This window comes from Geotrypetes seraphini, chromosome 4 (assembly GCF_902459505.1).
Source record: "Geotrypetes seraphini chromosome 4, aGeoSer1.1, whole genome shotgun sequence".
In the NCBI taxonomy this organism is placed as follows: domain Eukaryota; kingdom Metazoa; phylum Chordata; class Amphibia; order Gymnophiona; family Dermophiidae; genus Geotrypetes; species Geotrypetes seraphini.
The window spans coordinates 50,912,038-50,930,000 of NC_047087.1; the positions used below are offsets into that span (position 1 = coordinate 50,912,038).

Below are 17,963 nucleotides of genomic sequence, written 5' to 3' on the forward strand. Positions count from 1 at the left end.
TCACTAATATATCTAAAACATGTCTTGTCTCCCCGTTTTACCGTGTCAGCTACTTTTTTATTCCTTTTGCATCTTTGCTTTCTTGACTACACGACATTCTTTGATAACAGCATTGAGCAGAACATGATTTCACGTTGGAGCTAAGTCCCTGAACCAACATTTAAAAGATGAATGCTTTATCTATATAAGATTGAAAAGTTGAAATAATAAAAATTGCAAATTAAAAGGAAATTGAATATTTAAATTTAACACTTAAAGAACTGGACTAATGACAATTATGGTGAGTACTCTATAAACAACTTTTCCAAGAGTCACCTCAGAAAGTCCAACATTTACTGGATATAACATTTTCTATTTAGGAGGATGATTTTTGAATGCCTTTGTAAAACAGATGCAAACTAGGTACATTTCTGGAATTCTTTTTAACCATCCTGTAATAAAATTGCTTTAAATTTATATATCATTTTGTGGGACCAATGCAATCAAGAATTTTGCTCATTTTGAAGGTAATTTTATAACAGGGTGGATAAAACGCTTTGAAAAATATTCTATATGCTTTTTATAATATAAGCACAAGACTTGCGAGTAATTATACACACACAAATTAACCTCTGCTCCAAATAAATTTAAATATACTCCTGTTCTCTATGTGGAATTTCAAACGCAGTTACCAAGATAGGAGAAAGCAGAGTGTCGAGAAATATCAAGAAGGAGAAGTGATAGTAGAGGGAAAGAGACAATACGTAGATGACAGAAATGAAGATTACGGGATGAGGTACAGGGAATAAATTAGCTAGGTATAATGAAAGCTCCCAGAAAATGATGCAGTGGACCAAGACACGAGATTTGAACTTAATGCAGGCAGTAATTACGGTAATTTTGAACCAGTGGATAGAAATGAGCAAGGGAATAATGTGATCAAAATAGGAAACACCAGTTAAGAACATAAGAGAAGTGGATTTAATCAGTTTCAGGCACTTCAGAGAAGTAAGAGGAAGACTGTAATAGCAAATTACTGTAGTCAAGTTTAAAGCTTACAAGAGTGGAAACTAAGCGTTTAAGCTAGGCAGCCATGAGATTAGGCCTAATGGAGTGAATTTACAGAGGTTGAAAAAGGAAGATTTTATAACAGCATCAACCTGTGGCTACCTCGTCACTTTGGGTAACTTTTGGGCACTTAAACATGTCTTTACATTGTCTCACAATGTATAAGTTCATCTACGCAGCCTCGTAAAACCTTTGATTATCTCTGTAGGATGACTAAGTCTAGGTCGGCCCACATCCCCCCCGCCCTAACCACTCCTTCAAAAATGCCCCTTTCAGCTCTGGGTGCACAGCGGGATTCAGAGGCCTAAAATGTCCCTGGATACATCCAAAAAGCCATTTTGATTATCGGCGCTTGGACAACCTGTCTTTTTAGCTCATCCAAGTGCCGATGTGGGTGGGTTTTTAGACATATTTAACTTTTGATTATGAGCCCCACTGTGTAGGTGAAGAATCCTGGTGTTCATTTATTATCTGCTCAGTCCACACAAATAGGCGCCTCTCTCCCAATTAAATTTTATTTTTTACAATTATGAGCTTATTAAAGCCAGTTTACTAACTTTAGGCACTTTTTATAGAATTCTCCTTACTACCCAGGAACAAAAATCATGTTACATAGTCTAAGTTTTGTACCTGAGGCAATAGATGGTTAAGTGACATTTCCAGGGTCACAAGGAGCTGCAGTGGGATCAAAACCCAGTTTCTCTAGTTCTCAACCCACTGCACTAATAATTTGATCCCATAAAGTCCCATTTTCATTTAATTCCAGCTCTTCTCACTGTGTTTCTCCATTTTTTCATAATGTTGTCTCCTACATATGATCCTTCCACTTGATCTCTTCTGTTTCAACCCTTCTCTCCTTCTTTGCCTCCTTCCCTATCTTGTCTCTGTTCACCTGCCTATACCGCTATGTCAGTTGTATGTCCATACTTTCTCTCTGTGGTATCTTACCACTCCCCTTCTATCTCACTTTACATCTGTGTACTGTAGTGTAATCAATCAGGTTCGATGATAGTGCTGCTTTTTCTGCATGTCATAGAAACTCAATAGTATTTCACCTCTGAATTGCCCTTTTTGTCTGTAACAATAGCCAAAGAGGTTAATGACATAATGTGTGGCAAGTCTGATAAAATATCAGTGTAATAAGTAGAATATTACTGAGGTATACAAGAAATAGAATAAATGATGAGATGAGAGAGAGTTCAGTGTAGCATTCCATTTTGTTTTGTTTTGTTTTTAATCTTTTTACTTAGGATTTTTAATTTTATCTAAGTTGATATGTTTTTTATTGGACCAGTATACTATATAGTATGAGCAGGGATTGTCTCTTACATGTTTAATGTATAGCACTGTGTACAACTGGCAGCGCTATAGAAATGATAAGTAGTAGCAGAGCACCATTTATTTGAAAAGCTAATAACTGGAAACTCATGATGGTCATGATCTATTATTCAGCACAACATTGTTTATCTAGAATTTGCATACCAGATGAGCATAATAAGCCAGCACCTCAACTTCCTTCTCGAATATTTGCAGCCAAAGCAGATGAGCAGAATTTCTGTTCAGTGTTTCTGGCAGTGAAGAGCCCAACAGGAAATGAAACAAAGAAACTGAATTTAAATTTGTGTAGAATATGGCAGTGAACTTCATGACTAGTTCCAAACTGTTTGATCATGTCAGCCCCACCCCCTCTAACTACGTGAAGAGCATTGGCTACCTATAACTCAGCTATGTTTAAAATTCTCTTGCAAGGTATACTATTCTGGATAATCTCCATATTTATCATATCTGCTAATCACAAATACTCCTTTCAGAACTTTTCACTCATTCCAACAAACCTCATTTTGTAATATCTAGCTTGACACCATCTGGATAAAAAATCTTCTATATGACTGACCCCTCTTTATGGACTGCTCTTCCCTCACACCTGCGATTAGAGGTTCACTCACTGTAGAAATTTAAAACAGGTTTCAGGATGCATTTACATAATACTTTATGGTATTTTTAGACACCCCCCCCCCTTTTTGAGCATAACATGAGGAAAAATGTTTGCCGTTCTCATGAACTCTGTCCCTGCCCCATTCCTACAAGCTTTGTCCTCGTCTGCATAAGCCTCGAACACTTTAAAATCATAAGTGTTTGAGGCTTGTGCGGTTAAGGCAGAGCTTGCAGGAACAGAACTTGCGGGGACGGGATGGGGCTACTGAAATGCCGCAGGGACGGGGACAAATTTGCCCCCATGTCATTCACTACTTGCTATATGAGGAGATGGGTATAAAGGCAGAATCATTGGCACTCTTCTGGGTCTTGCTGTACTATCCAGATTGTAATTTCTGTTTCTCTTTCTGTTTTATAGTTATGTACGCCACTCAAAAATGTTTTTTGAATGGGCAATAGTATAGCAAGAATTCATTTAATAATTTTGAACTTGAATTTGTTGCAAACACAGCCATGGAAGAATAATAACTTAATAATAATAATAACTTTATTTTTGTATACCGCCATACCCCGAAGAGTTCTAGGCGGTTCACATTAGTTAGACAGAGATTACAAGTGGTTACATATCAAATTGATCATAGAGTTGCAAACAGCAAAGAGAGAGTAGTTACAAGTGGTTACATATCAAATTGATCATAGAGTTCCGAACAGCAAGGAGAGAAGTAGGGGGGAGAGGAGGGGGACGGGGGAGGGGAGGGACTTCCATGTTTGCGGGGCTGTGACAGAAAAGATGAATTGCCGCCGTGTGTTAATGTTTTTGAGAACAGCAATCTTGCTCCTCTCCTGTGGCCCACATTTCTGGCTGTACTAGTAGTCGTGACAAAAGAGGAGCCAAACAACCCAAAACTCTGACCTTGAAAATTCAGATCAGTCCAGGAGTTTGTATCATATGACCAGGACATTGTGCTTATATTTCCCAGGTGACAGACTGAAACCGGGCTCTGTTTTTGTCATCAAGTGCAAGGAAATTGCCAAGGCAGTAAAAAAATGCATTTTTTTTGTCATGTAGTTTGGAGGGTGTTTAATATAAAGAAATCAAAATATCAGAAGAATTCTGCCTTTAACAATTCAGTTTATAATGTATGTGGCTCAATCTTCATACTTTAAAAAAATTTAAGAATTTAAAAAAAAAAAAAAATAAGGAGAAAAGGACTTCAATTCAAGAGTGTCCATATATCTTCATGAATAAAAACAAGTGCAAATATAATCATTGGCCATAAAACTGCCAAACCCCATGTAAACCAAAATTTTGTATGAAAAAAACAATCACATTCACCATGAATGTACAGAAACTTAGGCCTCTTTTATCAAGCCCAATAGCGTGTGCCGGTGTGGTAAATGCACCAAAGCCCATAGGAATTTAAAGAGCGTTGGTTCATTTGTCACATGGCACTCACTAGCGTGGTTTCATAAAAGAGGCCCTTAGGGCCATATTCTATAAGGGATGCCTGTATTAGACACACCCTAATTGTGGCCACCTAGCGACGCCTACATTTGGGATCTCCACCTAATTTTTTTTTAATTGGCTTAATTGACATGGTAATTCACTGTGTCAGTTTTCACCCAATCAAAAAAATTAAGATTAATTAAGATTAAGATTAATTAAGATTAATTAATTTAAATCTTAAAATGCCTAGCGACGCCTGAGGCACTCTCCCACACCTAAGAACACCTAACACTGCCTGCCTTAAAAAGTATTAGTTCACAGTCCAAAAGATGTGTTTAAACCGTTTCTTGTCCAGAGGTAATAAATTCACTATCTCTAACAAAACCCCTCCAGAAAATCCCAAACTATTTATTACATTTTTATATTTACTTAATCATTTAAGAGCCTCAGCCCCCACCACTCCAGCGCCTCAATAACCTTTCATCGCGGTGAGCTTTACGTGGTCAAATCATCACTGGCTCATAGTGACAATTTTTCATTATTTTTTCTTTATCTCTTCTAAAAAATTCAAATATTTAAATTATTATTTCTAATATTATTTTTAATTCATAGATAATTTTCAATAAAGGGCTCCAAAATAAATAATTTCATTTAGAAAACTTCTGTGCCAACTAGTTCATATCAGTGAAGTCATAGACTTATTTTAGTAGAGTTTTTCTTTCATTCTTATTTCGGCTTAATTTAATGTGCAGCTGAGGAGGATCGGACCCAACATGTTTCGAGTCCTGCTTTATCAAGGGTCCCCCCTATAAAACATAAAGGGCTCCTTTTACTAAGGTGCCCTAGGGCTTTATCGTGCGTAATAGCGCGCGCTAGACCTAAACGCCAGCTTTGAGCTAGCGTTAGTTCTAGAAGCGTAGCGCGCAGTAATTTCCTGCATGCACTAAAAACGCTAGCGCACCTTAGTAAAAGGAGCCCAAAGTCTTCATCAGTATTACAAAACCATCCACATCCTATAAAACTAACCTTAAGCACCCATCATGTTTAAAACCAAACTTATTATCTTGTATTCTCTTACCGTTAGTGACGTCTGAGAGAGCAGACGCAGATGCAGGCAGCAAGTTCACACTTAGGAAAATTAAAGAGGTATGAGGGAAGGGAAGTGGCACATGCACGCGGCAGGGAGGGGCCGGAAGGAAGGGAAGGCAGAGAGAATGTCAGGTGCTAGCACCCCCACCAAGACAGCTCTCTGGGCAGACTTTACTACGCCTCTGCCACTTGGTGCCATTTATAGAATCCGGGCCTAAGTGCTTGCCACAGCTGTTTCAAAGGTAGCACCAGCAGCAAGCTCTTAATTCACAAACTAAGATCCATCGGAAAATATTTAGAAACAGAAGCAATCCCTAATCCTTCCCCCTTATTTATGCCATGAACAATCGTTTTTCAAATTTATGTCCTTATTAAAACCTTATTATTTTCAAATGACATTCAGATTTACAGTCAACGGGACACTAAACAATGATGATGAGACTGTACACCCCAGAGTTGCCCCATTTTAGACAATGTTCAAGGTTTTTATTTTTTCTCTTTTTCAAAATGTGTATCTTTATTTTGTGTGTGAGTTTTTCTTTCCTATGAACAGTCTAAATTTCTGAACCATCCAGTATCTCAACAGGGCCACATCACTCTAAAAACCGCAATGCAATTGTGTTTCCGTTACTAATTCTTATGATAATGCTGTGTACGCCTAGTAGCACTATAGAAATGATTAATAATAGTAGTAGTAGTAGTAGTATGTCGTGGCAATGACTTGAGATGCAGATTAATTCTACATAAGTTTGGTTAGATGAGGTCAAGTGTTAGATTCTTATTGCCTTTGATTTATGCTTTGATTAAGTATGCTTTTTCTCCTCTCAATTTCTTTAATACTCTACCTGAATTTGATGTTGGTAGTTTTTTGTTTGGTTGGTTTTTTCCTGTGCATGGCTTAACCTTTGGAGACTATGATATTTAATTATGTCTAAGACTGCAATTTTCCAATAAAATAAAATAGAGTGCTCTCACAGTAGACTATTGAATCTTTAAGTTTGACTCAGACTCTCAGTTTTTGCTATGGCAAGGGACTCTTAGGGAGGGGAGGGACTGGGAGGGGGTGTGTGTGATTGCAGTGTTGTTTACTGGCTGCTTCTGCTAATTGTATTTGCTTGTTTATCGTTGAAACAATAAAAATCATTTGAACAAAAAAAAAAAATAGAATGCTCTTCATCCCGCACATGTTGCATATGTAACCTGGGGTAAACCTCTATTCATTTCAGAATGAGCCTTAGTTGAATAAAAGGCATAGAGCACCCTCTCCCCACCCCTTTACTTGGTGTCAATTTTCAGACTGCACTCATGTAATATAGCACACAAAAGCATTGCTTATGTTCAGAGTATGTTACAGTACATAATTAGATTGACTCTTGCCCTTTTCAACATTATGCCCCACTGAGATGGTATAAGCTGGTAAGAACAATTTGATTCTTAAAAAACATGCTGTTCAGAATATGCCTAGATTTCACAGGAGGGTAATTAAATCAGTTTTCCTGCTAATGACCTTTCTCTGGCTTCATTGTTGTACCTGCTGCAGTAATGCCTTGGTTAAAAGCTTGTTATTAAAAAAAAAAAAAACTGCACAGTAGCAAATTTCAAATACATTTATTTGTAATCCACTGTTCTCTGCCTTTGGAGAAACAAAGTTTACTTTTTGGCTAGAAATATAGACTTTTTATGAATCGCCATGCAAAAATAAAATCTTGCTAGTGAGAGACGTTCTAAAAGGATCATTCATGCCCGGCCATCTAATTTCCACATACCTGAAAGTGTTATGTAGAGTACCGTATTTTCACGCAAATAACACGCACCCGTATAAAACGCGCACACGGGTATAGCGCGCAGAAATCACGATGATATGCACAAAAACTTTGGTATACCGCGCTCACGGGTATGCCGCGCATGCTGCCCGACTCTCCGTTCACCCCCCCCTGACTTCCGTGCACTGCCCCGCCTCTCCGTGCGCTGTCCCGACTCTCCGTTCACCCCCCCTGACTTCCGTGCACTGCCCCGCCTCTCCGTGCGCTGTCCCGACTCTCCGTTCACCCCCCCCCGACTTCCGTGCACTGCCCTGACTTTCCGTGCGCTGTCCCGACTCTCCGTTCACCCCCCCCTGACTTCCGTGCACTGCCCCGCCTCTCCGTGCGCTGTCCCGACTCTCCGTTCACCCCCCCCTGACTTCCGTGCACTGCCCTGACTTTCCGTGCGCTGTCCCGACTCTCCGTTCAACCCCCCTGACATCCGTGCACTGTCCCCCCTTGAAGGTCTGTCCCCATCCTGAAAGCCTGACGCCCCCCCCCCGACGTCCGATACATCCCTCCCCCCCCCCCGAAGGACCGCCGACTCCCCAACAATATCGGGCCAGGAGGGAGCCCAAATCCTCCTGGCCACGGCGACCCTCTAACCCCACCCCGCACTACATTACGGGCAGGAGGGATCCCAGGCCCTCCTGCCCTCGACGCAAACCCCCCTCCCCCCAACGACCGCCCCCCCCAAGAACCTCCGACCGCCCCCCCAGCCGACCCGCGACCCCCCTGGCGACCCCCACGACCCCCCCACCCCCCTTCCCCGTACCTTTGGTAGTTGGGCCAGAAGGGAGCCCAAACCCTCCTGGCCACGGCGACCTCCTAACCCCACCCCGCACTACATTACGGGCAGGAGGGATCCCAGGCCCTCCTGCCCTCGACGCAAACCCCCCTCCCCCCCAACGACCGCCCCCCCCAAGAACCTCCGACCGCCCCCCCAGCCGACCCGCGACCCCCCTGGCGACCCCCACGACCCCCCCACCCCCCTTCCCCGTACCTTTGGTAGTTGGCCGGACAGACGGGAGCTCCAGGGCCTATTCTGATTGGCCCACGCGCCTTAGGCCCCACCAGTAGGCGGAGCTTTAGGATGGATGGGCCAATCCGGCCTCCTTCCTTCGTTGGCTGCCTGCCGGACAGGCGGGTTTGGCTCCCGTCTGTCCGGCCAACTACCAAAGGTACGGGGAAGGGGGGTGGGGGGGTCGTGGGGATCGCCAGGGGGGTCGCGGGTCGGCTGGGGGGGGCGGTCGGAGGTTCTTGGGGGGGGGGCGGTCGTTGGAGGGAGGGGGGTTTGCGTCGAGGGCAGGAGGGCCTGGGATCCCTCCTGCCCGTAATGTAGTGCGGGGTGGGGTTAGGGGGTCGCCGTGGCCAGGAGGGTTTGGGCTCCCTTCTGGCCCGATATTGTCGGGAAGTCGGCGGTCCTTCGGGGTGGGGGTGCGAGTGGTCCTGCCGGAGGGGGGGGATGTATCGGACGTCGGGGAGTCGGCCGGGCAAGAGGGCTTGGGCTCCCTCTTGCTCCGATCGTGGGTGCGGGTGGGAGCGCGTGCGAGCGGTCGTTCGGGGTGGGGGTGCGAGTGGTCCTGCCGGGGGGGGGATGTATCGGACGTCGGGGAGTCGGCCGGGCAAGAGGGCTTGGGCTCCCTCTTGCTCCGATCGTGGATGCAGGTGCGGGTGGGAGCGCGTGCGAGCGGTCGTTCGGGGTGGGGGTGCGAGCGGTCCTGCTGGGGGGGTGAATCGGGCGTCGGGCGGGGTGGGAACTATGTTTAAAAACTTTGGTATAACGCGCTCACGCATATAACGCGCGAGGGGTATGCGCGGTAGGTAAAAACGCGTATAACGCGCGCGTTATATGCGTGAAAATACGGTACAGCACATGTTGACAGCTGATCCCTGAATATTAGTTACACCTCCCAAGCCTTTAGGTAATCATCTGGCATCATTAATGTATAACTTTTTGGAAATTAACTTTATTATACGGGTTGGAGTTTTTGTAACATCTTGCTTTTTCTCTTTCATCTGCTTGCCTATTAGATATGGTCATAATTAGCTACATTAACTCTGTAATGTGGAGAGAGTACACCTTCCTTCTTGAACAATTTTTTAAAAATCCATGGCGTTGAAGTTCCTGAAATTCTTAAATGGCTTTGCCAGTCATTATCAACAGAATATCCTTCAAAAATCATTACAGGTGTAGAGTTCAGCTCCACACTTATAAAGAATTTACATGGTATTGTGACTTATTTGAAATTCTGAATGGGGGTTTCTTTTCTTAGAATCCAAGGAGCATATTGCAGAAGACATTAAAACGGAACCTATCCATGAAGCAGCTGACCTAGCTTTGCCTCCTAAAATGCCTATCTTAATTGATCATCATGCATTGAAAGACATCCTTGGACCGCCAATGTATGAGATGGAGGTAAGCTATTCCTTTCCTTCACTGGAGTGGCATTGTAATGCTGTTGCTGCTGCTATTGAATTTTTTCAAGACATGTGAAATATAGAGCTTGCCTTTCATATTACACCACAACATTCAACACACTTGTAAAGGTGATGTATACAGTGAATTTGTTTCTTACTGTGTGACCTGCAAATGTAATAGCTCAAAAGTTTTCAGCCTAGTCCTCATATGTTGCCCAATTCAGCCTGGGATTCAGGATATTCATGGTGCATATGCATGAATGCACAACGGACCCAAGACTGGGTTTTTTTTTTAGAGTTGTAAGCTGTTTTTTGTACACAAGCGCACTGTTATTGCTTCTGGAAGCTGTTCTCTCATTGCAGCTAGTTATATAAACCTGAGGCAGCCTTGTTGGCGAAATGCATCGGGCATTATTCCTTGGAGCATCTTGATTAAATCTTGTTTTACTTCCATATGGTCTGCTTATTGCCATCTGTTCCATGTTGAATTCTTTAGTAGACTGATTACCTTGCTGTTTTCTTACATCAAATTTACTTCATTACTATTCCCACAAGGAAGTTGGTTTATAAACTAGTAAGGCGGTTTGTAGACCAGTAAGGCGGTTTATAGACTAAAAGAAAACAGACTGAAGGCTATGTGGAGGTGTATGAATGGAGGAGTAGAATAATGGCTAGAGTAGTAGGTCATTTAGATTGTAAGCTCCTTCGAGCAGGGACTGTCTCCTTCATTATCCTGTGATTTGAACAACTGTCCTCCTTACCTACTAGCTACAGCATCCACCAAATTCATAGCTTGTCTCACGCTATGGTTGCAAACCACCCTCAGGGAAGGTCAGTTCCCTCCGGAACTTGGCGAAATCATAATCACCCCCATACTAAAAGACCCCAAAGGCCCAATAGACAACCCAACAAATTATAGACCAATCGCTTCTATCCCACTATACATCAAACTCATAGAGGGTCTAGTAGCACAATATCTATCCAACTACCTAGAAGACCACCACATTCTGCATCCAACTCAATCTGGTTTCAGAGCTAATCACAGCACAGAAACATTACTGGTATCTTTACTAGATATAGCCCAACAGCACCTCAGCAAAGGAAACAAGTTACTAATCATCCAACTCGACCTTTCAGCAGCATTTGACTTAGTAGACCATCCAATACTTCTCCAGATACTAGATGCCATAGGAATAACTGGTAAAGTTCACAACTGGTTCCAAGGATTCCTTCAAACAAGATCATATAGAGTTAAGTCAAAAGATCTTTTATCCGACCCCTGGACAAACCCCTGCGGAGTACCACAAGGATCCCCACTATCGCCCATACTATTCAACCTCTTCATAGCTTCCTTAGGCACTGCCCTAGATGCCCTAAATATAACTTCTTTCAGCTACGCAGATGACATAACCATCATTCTCCCATTTGACATCCAAGACCCCATCTCCAATGGACGCCTGAAAACAACACTGGAAACTGTAGAAAAATGGATGATGAACCATAAGCTGAAACTGAATGCGGAGAAAACCAAATTCCTACTACTAGAGAAGGAACAAAAGCCATCACTAACAGAACTGGAAGTAAACGCAATCAAATATCCTATACAGAGCACTCTTAAAATTCTAGGAATACAATTAGACAGACGCTGCACTATGCAGACACAGATACACAAAGTCATACAGAAGGCATTCTTCACCATGCGAAACCTAAGAAAAATAAGAGAGTTCTTTACCAAAGAACACTACAAGATCATTGTACAATCCCTCACACTCAGTACCTTGGATTACTGCAACAGCCTCTACCTACCATGCCCAAACAACATGATAAAACAACTACAGACCGTTCAGAACACAGCCATCAGACTCATCTACTGTCTCAGCAAATTTGACCACATCACCCCCGCCTATGTAGACTCTCACTGGCTTCCGATAAAAGCAAGAACTCAATTCAAGTTCTATTGTCTACTATTTAAAGTAACCCATGGAACTGCCCCCTGTTACCTAAACAACCGCCTATACCGCTACCACTCATCCAGATCAAGGAGAACTCAAAACCTATTCACCTTCCCCCCTCATAATGGTACCCGACATAAGAAACTATACGACAGCCTTCTAGCGACACAGGCAGCGAAAATTGACCCCACCATCACCAAACTAATGATCAACACAACAGACATCAAAGTGTTTCGAAAAGAAATCAAAACATTTCTATTCAAAAAACACGTTCCTACTAACTAATCTCCTCCCCTTTCGCACAAGCTCTCCCTCTCTTGAATAACACATTAGTCAACTCCTAGAACCTTTCCTTCCAAAAATATTCTGATTCCTAAATAAGCATCTATCTCTCTATCCAACAAACTTCTTACGTCATTGTTAGGTAACTTCTCGTCTGTAACCCATATATACTGATATTCTCCACTGTATCCTGTTATCACTTGATTCTCTGCTATGTAATTTTTATAATTGAATCCTCTACCACACCATGTAAAGTACATGAATCACTGTTATGTAATTCTCTAGATAATCTTTGTTACGCAATTCTCTCGGTAATGTCCAGATCTCTTATAATTTGTAATCCTCCTAGAACCGCAAGGCACAGGCAGAATAGAAATCACTAATGTAATGTAATGTAATTATTGTACAGTGCTGTGTACATCTACTAGTACTATAGAAATAATAGTAGTTGTAGTAGTAGGCTGATTGTAAGCCCACTGGAGATGGAGGAAGTACCTGAATGCAATATGTAAACCACTTTGACTGTACCACAGAAAAATGGTATATAAAAATAAAATATTGAAGTACTATGAAATATAATATCAACACTCACATTTCTTTTTTTTTTTTTTTTAACTTGGCCTCTAGCTCAGTCACTAGGTTTGGAGTCCTGATGCCAGGAGCCTTCGTGAGAAATTTAGAGATTGTCATCCTGTTTTATAAGTATTCCCAACGTTTGCCCTCCAATGAGGTCATCCACTGGGACTGTTTCTAGAATCCTCTAATCTTGGGCCCTGAATCCAGCCACTAAGGTGATGTTGTTTCAGCCTCCAGGCAGGAGTGGAGTTGTAGAATGCCACCTTGGCATCCCTAGGTAAACCAGCAAGCTGAAGGCCTGAATTAAATAGGAACCTTCTACTGTATATAGCAGTGCATATAACTTACCTCTTGAGCCACCAGCCCTATCACATTTATATCTGTTAATGTAGAAAGTAAAGTTTGGTTATATGTTTTTGTTTTCATTATAGTAGAAGTACTGATTTGGTGGGGAATTGATCCTAGGTAGTGATTTGCTGAGAGGATCAGAGCTCTTGGTTTCAAACTGTGACCACCTTTGTTTCCACTTGAGGATAAACCTGCCTTATCTGTTAATGCACTTTGATGAATTACCAGATGAAGATAAGAGCAAGAATATTATAATACCTATGTATCACTTCATGGTGCAATTGCATTCAATTCAGGTAGCCGTATCTCAAAAAAGATATACACTTCTCCCTTCGTATTCGCGGTTTCTGCACTCGCGGTTTCACATAATCGCGATTTTTTTGTCGGGTGACTCCACCCCCCAAAATTACATCATGATTAAAGTTACTTTCCTTTTGCTGTAATGTAAAAAAAGTTTAACTTTTACCAATATTCACTCTGCTTCCATGCTTTCTCCTACAAAATCAAAGTTTCAAAACTTTTGCCCTGAAAATCGCCGGTTTACATCGTGCACAGGGAAAAACGCTGCTTCCCAGCATCCATAGAGTGAAATGCTGCTTCCCAGCATGCATAGAGAAAATCACTTGCCTGGTTAAAGCTTTCTGAATCGCTGCTTGCCTGCCAAAAGCATTGTGAATCGCTGCTTGCCTGCCAAAAGCATTGTGAATCGTTGCTTGCCTGCCAAAAGCATTGTGAATAGCTGCTTGCCTGCCAAAAACATTGTGAATTGCTGCTTGCCTGCCCAAAAGCTTTCTGAATCGCTGCTTGCCTGCCAAAAACATTGTGAATTGCTGCTTGCCTGCCCAAAAGAATTGTGAATCGTTGCTTGCCTGCCAAAAGCATTGTGAACAGCTGCGTGCCTGCCCAAAAGCTTTCTGAATCGCTGCTTGCCTGCCCAAAAGCTTTCTGAATCGCTGCTTGCCTGCCCAAAAGCTTTCTGAATCGCTACTTGCTTGCCCATAAGCATTGTGAATCGCTGCTTGCCTACCAAAAGCATTGTGAATCGCTGCTTGCCTGCCCAAAAGCATTGTAAATCGCTGCTTGCCTGCCCAAAAGCTTTCTGAATCGCTGCTTGCCTGCCCAAAAGCTTTCTGAATCGCTGCTTGCCTGCCCAAAAGCTTTCTGAATCGCTGCTTGCCTGCCCAAAAGCTTTCTGAATCGGTGCTTGCCTGACCAAAAGCATTCTGAATCGGTGCTTGCCTGACCAAAAGCTTTCTGAATCGCTACTTGCCTGACCAAAAGCGTTCTGAATCGCTGCTTGCCTGACCAAAAGCTTTCTGAATCGCTGCTTGCCTGACCAAAAGCGTTCTGAATCCCTGCTTGCCTGCCAAAAATATATCTGGGATATGCCTCTCCTTCAGGAACAGGTCAGGTTTCCCACCATGGCTACAAAGCGCAAAAGTTCAAGTGCTACTGAAGGTGCTCCCAAAAGGGAGAAAAAGGTGAAAACCTTACAAGAAAAGGTAGAATTATTGGATATGCTTCAGAGAGTATCCGCTGTTGCTCAACACTATGGCATTAATGAGTCAACCGTTAGGTACATAAAAAATGATGAAAAACAAATCCGTGAAGCTGTTGCGGCAGCTGCACTAGCAGGTGCAAAGAGATTACATGTTGTGCGAGATGCCAATCTCTCTCACACGGAAGCTGGAACATTTCTGTGGGTGCAGGATTGCTATAAAAAGAGAATACCGATAGACTCTGTGATGATAAGAGGAAAGGCAAAGTCTTGGTATGAAAACTTGAAGAGCAAGGAAGGTGGAATGACGCAATCCAACGACTTTCTGGCCAGTAAAGGGTGGTTTGATAAATTCCGTCACAGGTATGGTCTGCGTAATGTTAGAGTGACAGGAGAAGCAGCATCTGCCAACCAAGAGGCAGCTAGAGAGTTCCCTGCTATCTTTAAGCAAATTATTGAAGATAAGGGATAGGAACCTGAGCAGACATTCAATGCAGATGAAACTGCTCTCTTTTGGAAGAAAATGCCACAGAGGACTTTCATTAGCAAAGAGGATAAGCGAGCACCAGGTTTTAAGGCTGCAAGAGATAGATTGACCATGCTGCTTTGCGCAAATGTAGTAGGCATATGATAAAGCCAACCCTGATTTATAAAGCCGCAAACCCCCAAGCCTTGAAGGGAAAAGATAAGTTCCAGCTGCCTGAGCAACAAGAAGGCTTGGACAACAAGAGCTCTGTTCCTAGAGTGGTTTCATCAGTGTTTTGTGCCAGAAGTAAGAAAATACCTGTCCAATAAAGGAATGGAATTCAAGGTTCTGTTGGCATTGGACAATGCCCCTGGACACCCAGACTCACATGAGTTCCACATAGAGGGTGTTGAGATTGTCTACTTGCCCCCAACACAACATCTATCATCCAGCCTCTCGACCAGGGGGTAATTAGGACCTTCAAAATACACTACACACGGTATTCATTAGAGAGGATTGTCCACACTATGGATGAAGGCCACAACATTGAGAACATCATGAAAAATTGGAAGGAATTCACTATTGCGGATGCAATCAATTTTATTGAAAGAGCGGTGAAAGCTGTTAAGCCAGAGACAATGAACTTGTGCTGGAAGAATCTTTGGCCTGAATGTGTAAAAAGGGATATCAATGTAAATATCACAGAGCCAGGCCACGAAATTATGGAAGGCATCATTAACTTGGCAAAGCAGGTGGGTGGGGAAGGCTTTGAAGATACGCATATGGAGGATAATCAAGACTTAATAGACACCAGATCAAATGAACTAACGGAAGATGATCTCATTGACCTGACCGCTCCTGAAGGAGAGGCAATACCAGATGAAGAGGAGGAAGGAGGAGTAGAAGAAGACAAGTTTACACTGGATAATATTGCAGAGGGCATACGCAGGTTTAATGGTGCGATTGACTTTTTCTATGACATTGATCCATCCATGGTACATGCGTTAAAGGTGAGGGAGTTAGCAGAAGCGACAATTTCGACATACAAAAATATATATAAAGAAATGCTTAAGGAGAAGAGCCAGACAGAAATCACAGTGTATTTTCAAAAGATACCGAGAGGGAATGCCTCTCCATCCACTGCCTCACAATCCACCTCTTCCACCCACAAGGAGGCATCACCTTCGTCTTCCTTGTACTGAAGACCCACTTCCACTGCCTGAGGAGGCCCCTGGTGCTCGCTTATCCACTTCGCCTCCTCCTCCTGCAGTGCTTGTACTGGACGATGAGGATGAAGATACTGCCCCTGTTGCACAATTAGCTGCTTCGTCTCATTCTCCTGTGGTAGTTGTACAGGACGATGAGGATGAAGACACTGCCTAATTACTGTACAGTACTGTACAGGTATTCCAGTATTGCACTTTTAAGTATTGAACATTTCTTTTTTTCCTTGTTGGGAAAGCAGTACTGTACTGTATTGAACTTTTTTGTTTACCCTGTGATTATTACAGTACTTGTATTGTTCAATAAATATTGTTACACTATTCAATAAATACAGTTAATACATACAGTACTATATCGTTATTCCACCAACGTTGTGAATATTTACTGTATAGTATTTAGTTGTAGTCTTTTCCATAAACTGCGAATATGAATTTTATGTTATTCGCGGTTTTAATAACAAAACCGCTATCTTTTACAAAAAAAAACACGATTTAACATATACAATTCATATTTGCAGTTTTTCCATATTCGCGGCTATAGCTGGAATGTATCCCCCGCGAATACGGAGGGAGAAGTGTAGCAGAATTTAAAAAGTTCAAAGAGCAACCAAAATGATAAAGGGAATGGAGCTCCTCTCATAAGAGGAAAGGCTAAAGAAGTTAGGGCTCTTAAGGTTGGAAAAGAGATTTCTGGGGGGTGGGGGGCTACGATTGACGTCTGCAAAATCCTGAGTGGTGTAGAATGGGTAAAAGCAAATCGATATTTTTTACTCTTTCAAAAAATACAAAGACTTGGGGGTCACTGAATGAAGTTACATGGAAATACCTTTAAAATAAATAGGAGGAAATATTTTTTCACTCAATAAATAGTTAAACTCTGGAACTCGTTGTGAGATGATGTGGTAGCTAGGTCTAAAAAAGATTTCAACAAATTCTTGGAGGAAAAGTCCATACTCTGCTATTGAGACAGACACGGGGGAAGCCACTTCTTGCCCTGAGAACAATAGAATGGAATGTTGCTAGTACTGTATTTGGGTTTCTGCCAGGTACAGGTGATCTGGATTGGCCACTGGGTTAGAAGAACCATTGGCTATTCTTATGTTCTTAATAGAAATAGCTAGAGCAGAGTTCTCAATTCAGTCCTCTGGATAGATACACCAAGCCAGTCAGGTTTTGTGGATACCCACAATCAATATGCATGAGGTAGATTTGCATACCTTTAAGGCAATTCATGCAAATTTATCACATGTATGTTCATTGTGGACATCTTGAAAACCAGACTGGCTTGGAGTGTCCCAAGGACTAGATTGAGAACCCTGAGCTAGAAGGAATATCCTTAATTTTTTATGCTGCCAGTCCTATAGTATAAAGCGTTCCACTGACTGAACTAAAGCTATTGTCTTACCATGCATGATTCAGAAAGTCTGAAATTGTATTTATTCAGGGATGAGTTTCATGATATATTGTAGGAAGAAATGTGATAAATATTTTAGTCCCAGGGAGAGATTTTTGTAAGATTGTCTCTTGTATCATCTTGTTTGTTTAGTTTATTATGTATGTTTTCATTTGGAACCTATCTTTTCCTTTACTTCCTCGGTGCACCATCATTCTGCAGTCTCTGCCGTTTATCCCATTCTTTCTCCCTTCTTTAACCTTTCAGTCTCTTAATAATGTTGATATATCTTTTGGTTGAAATATTAAAAAATGTTTGGTAATGCAGCTGGAAGAAATTGCTGTTTTACTTTTGGCTTCTTAATATAAATTCTGACTACATGCAGAAGCAGTGAATACTGTACAAACAGATTGAAATTACATACTACACGTGAGTTTACAACATTCAAGGAAAACAGATCTCAGAACATATTGTTTTTAAGAGC

At 42.1% G+C, this 17,963-nt stretch overlaps 1 protein-coding gene across 3 annotated transcripts in view; it reads left to right on the forward strand.

Moving 5' to 3' along the window:
* The window catches only part of LONP2 (lon peptidase 2, peroxisomal), a 201,978-nt gene that overhangs the window by 134,664 nt on the left and 49,351 nt on the right, over positions 1 to 17,963 (forward strand). For all 3 annotated transcript variants that reach the window (XM_033941471.1, XM_033941474.1, XM_033941473.1), the window contains exon 12: positions 9,597 to 9,739. In XM_033941471.1, coding sequence (XP_033797362.1) covers positions 9,597 to 9,739 — 143 coding nt within the window. The remainder of the gene's footprint in view (positions 1 to 9,596; positions 9,740 to 17,963) is intronic.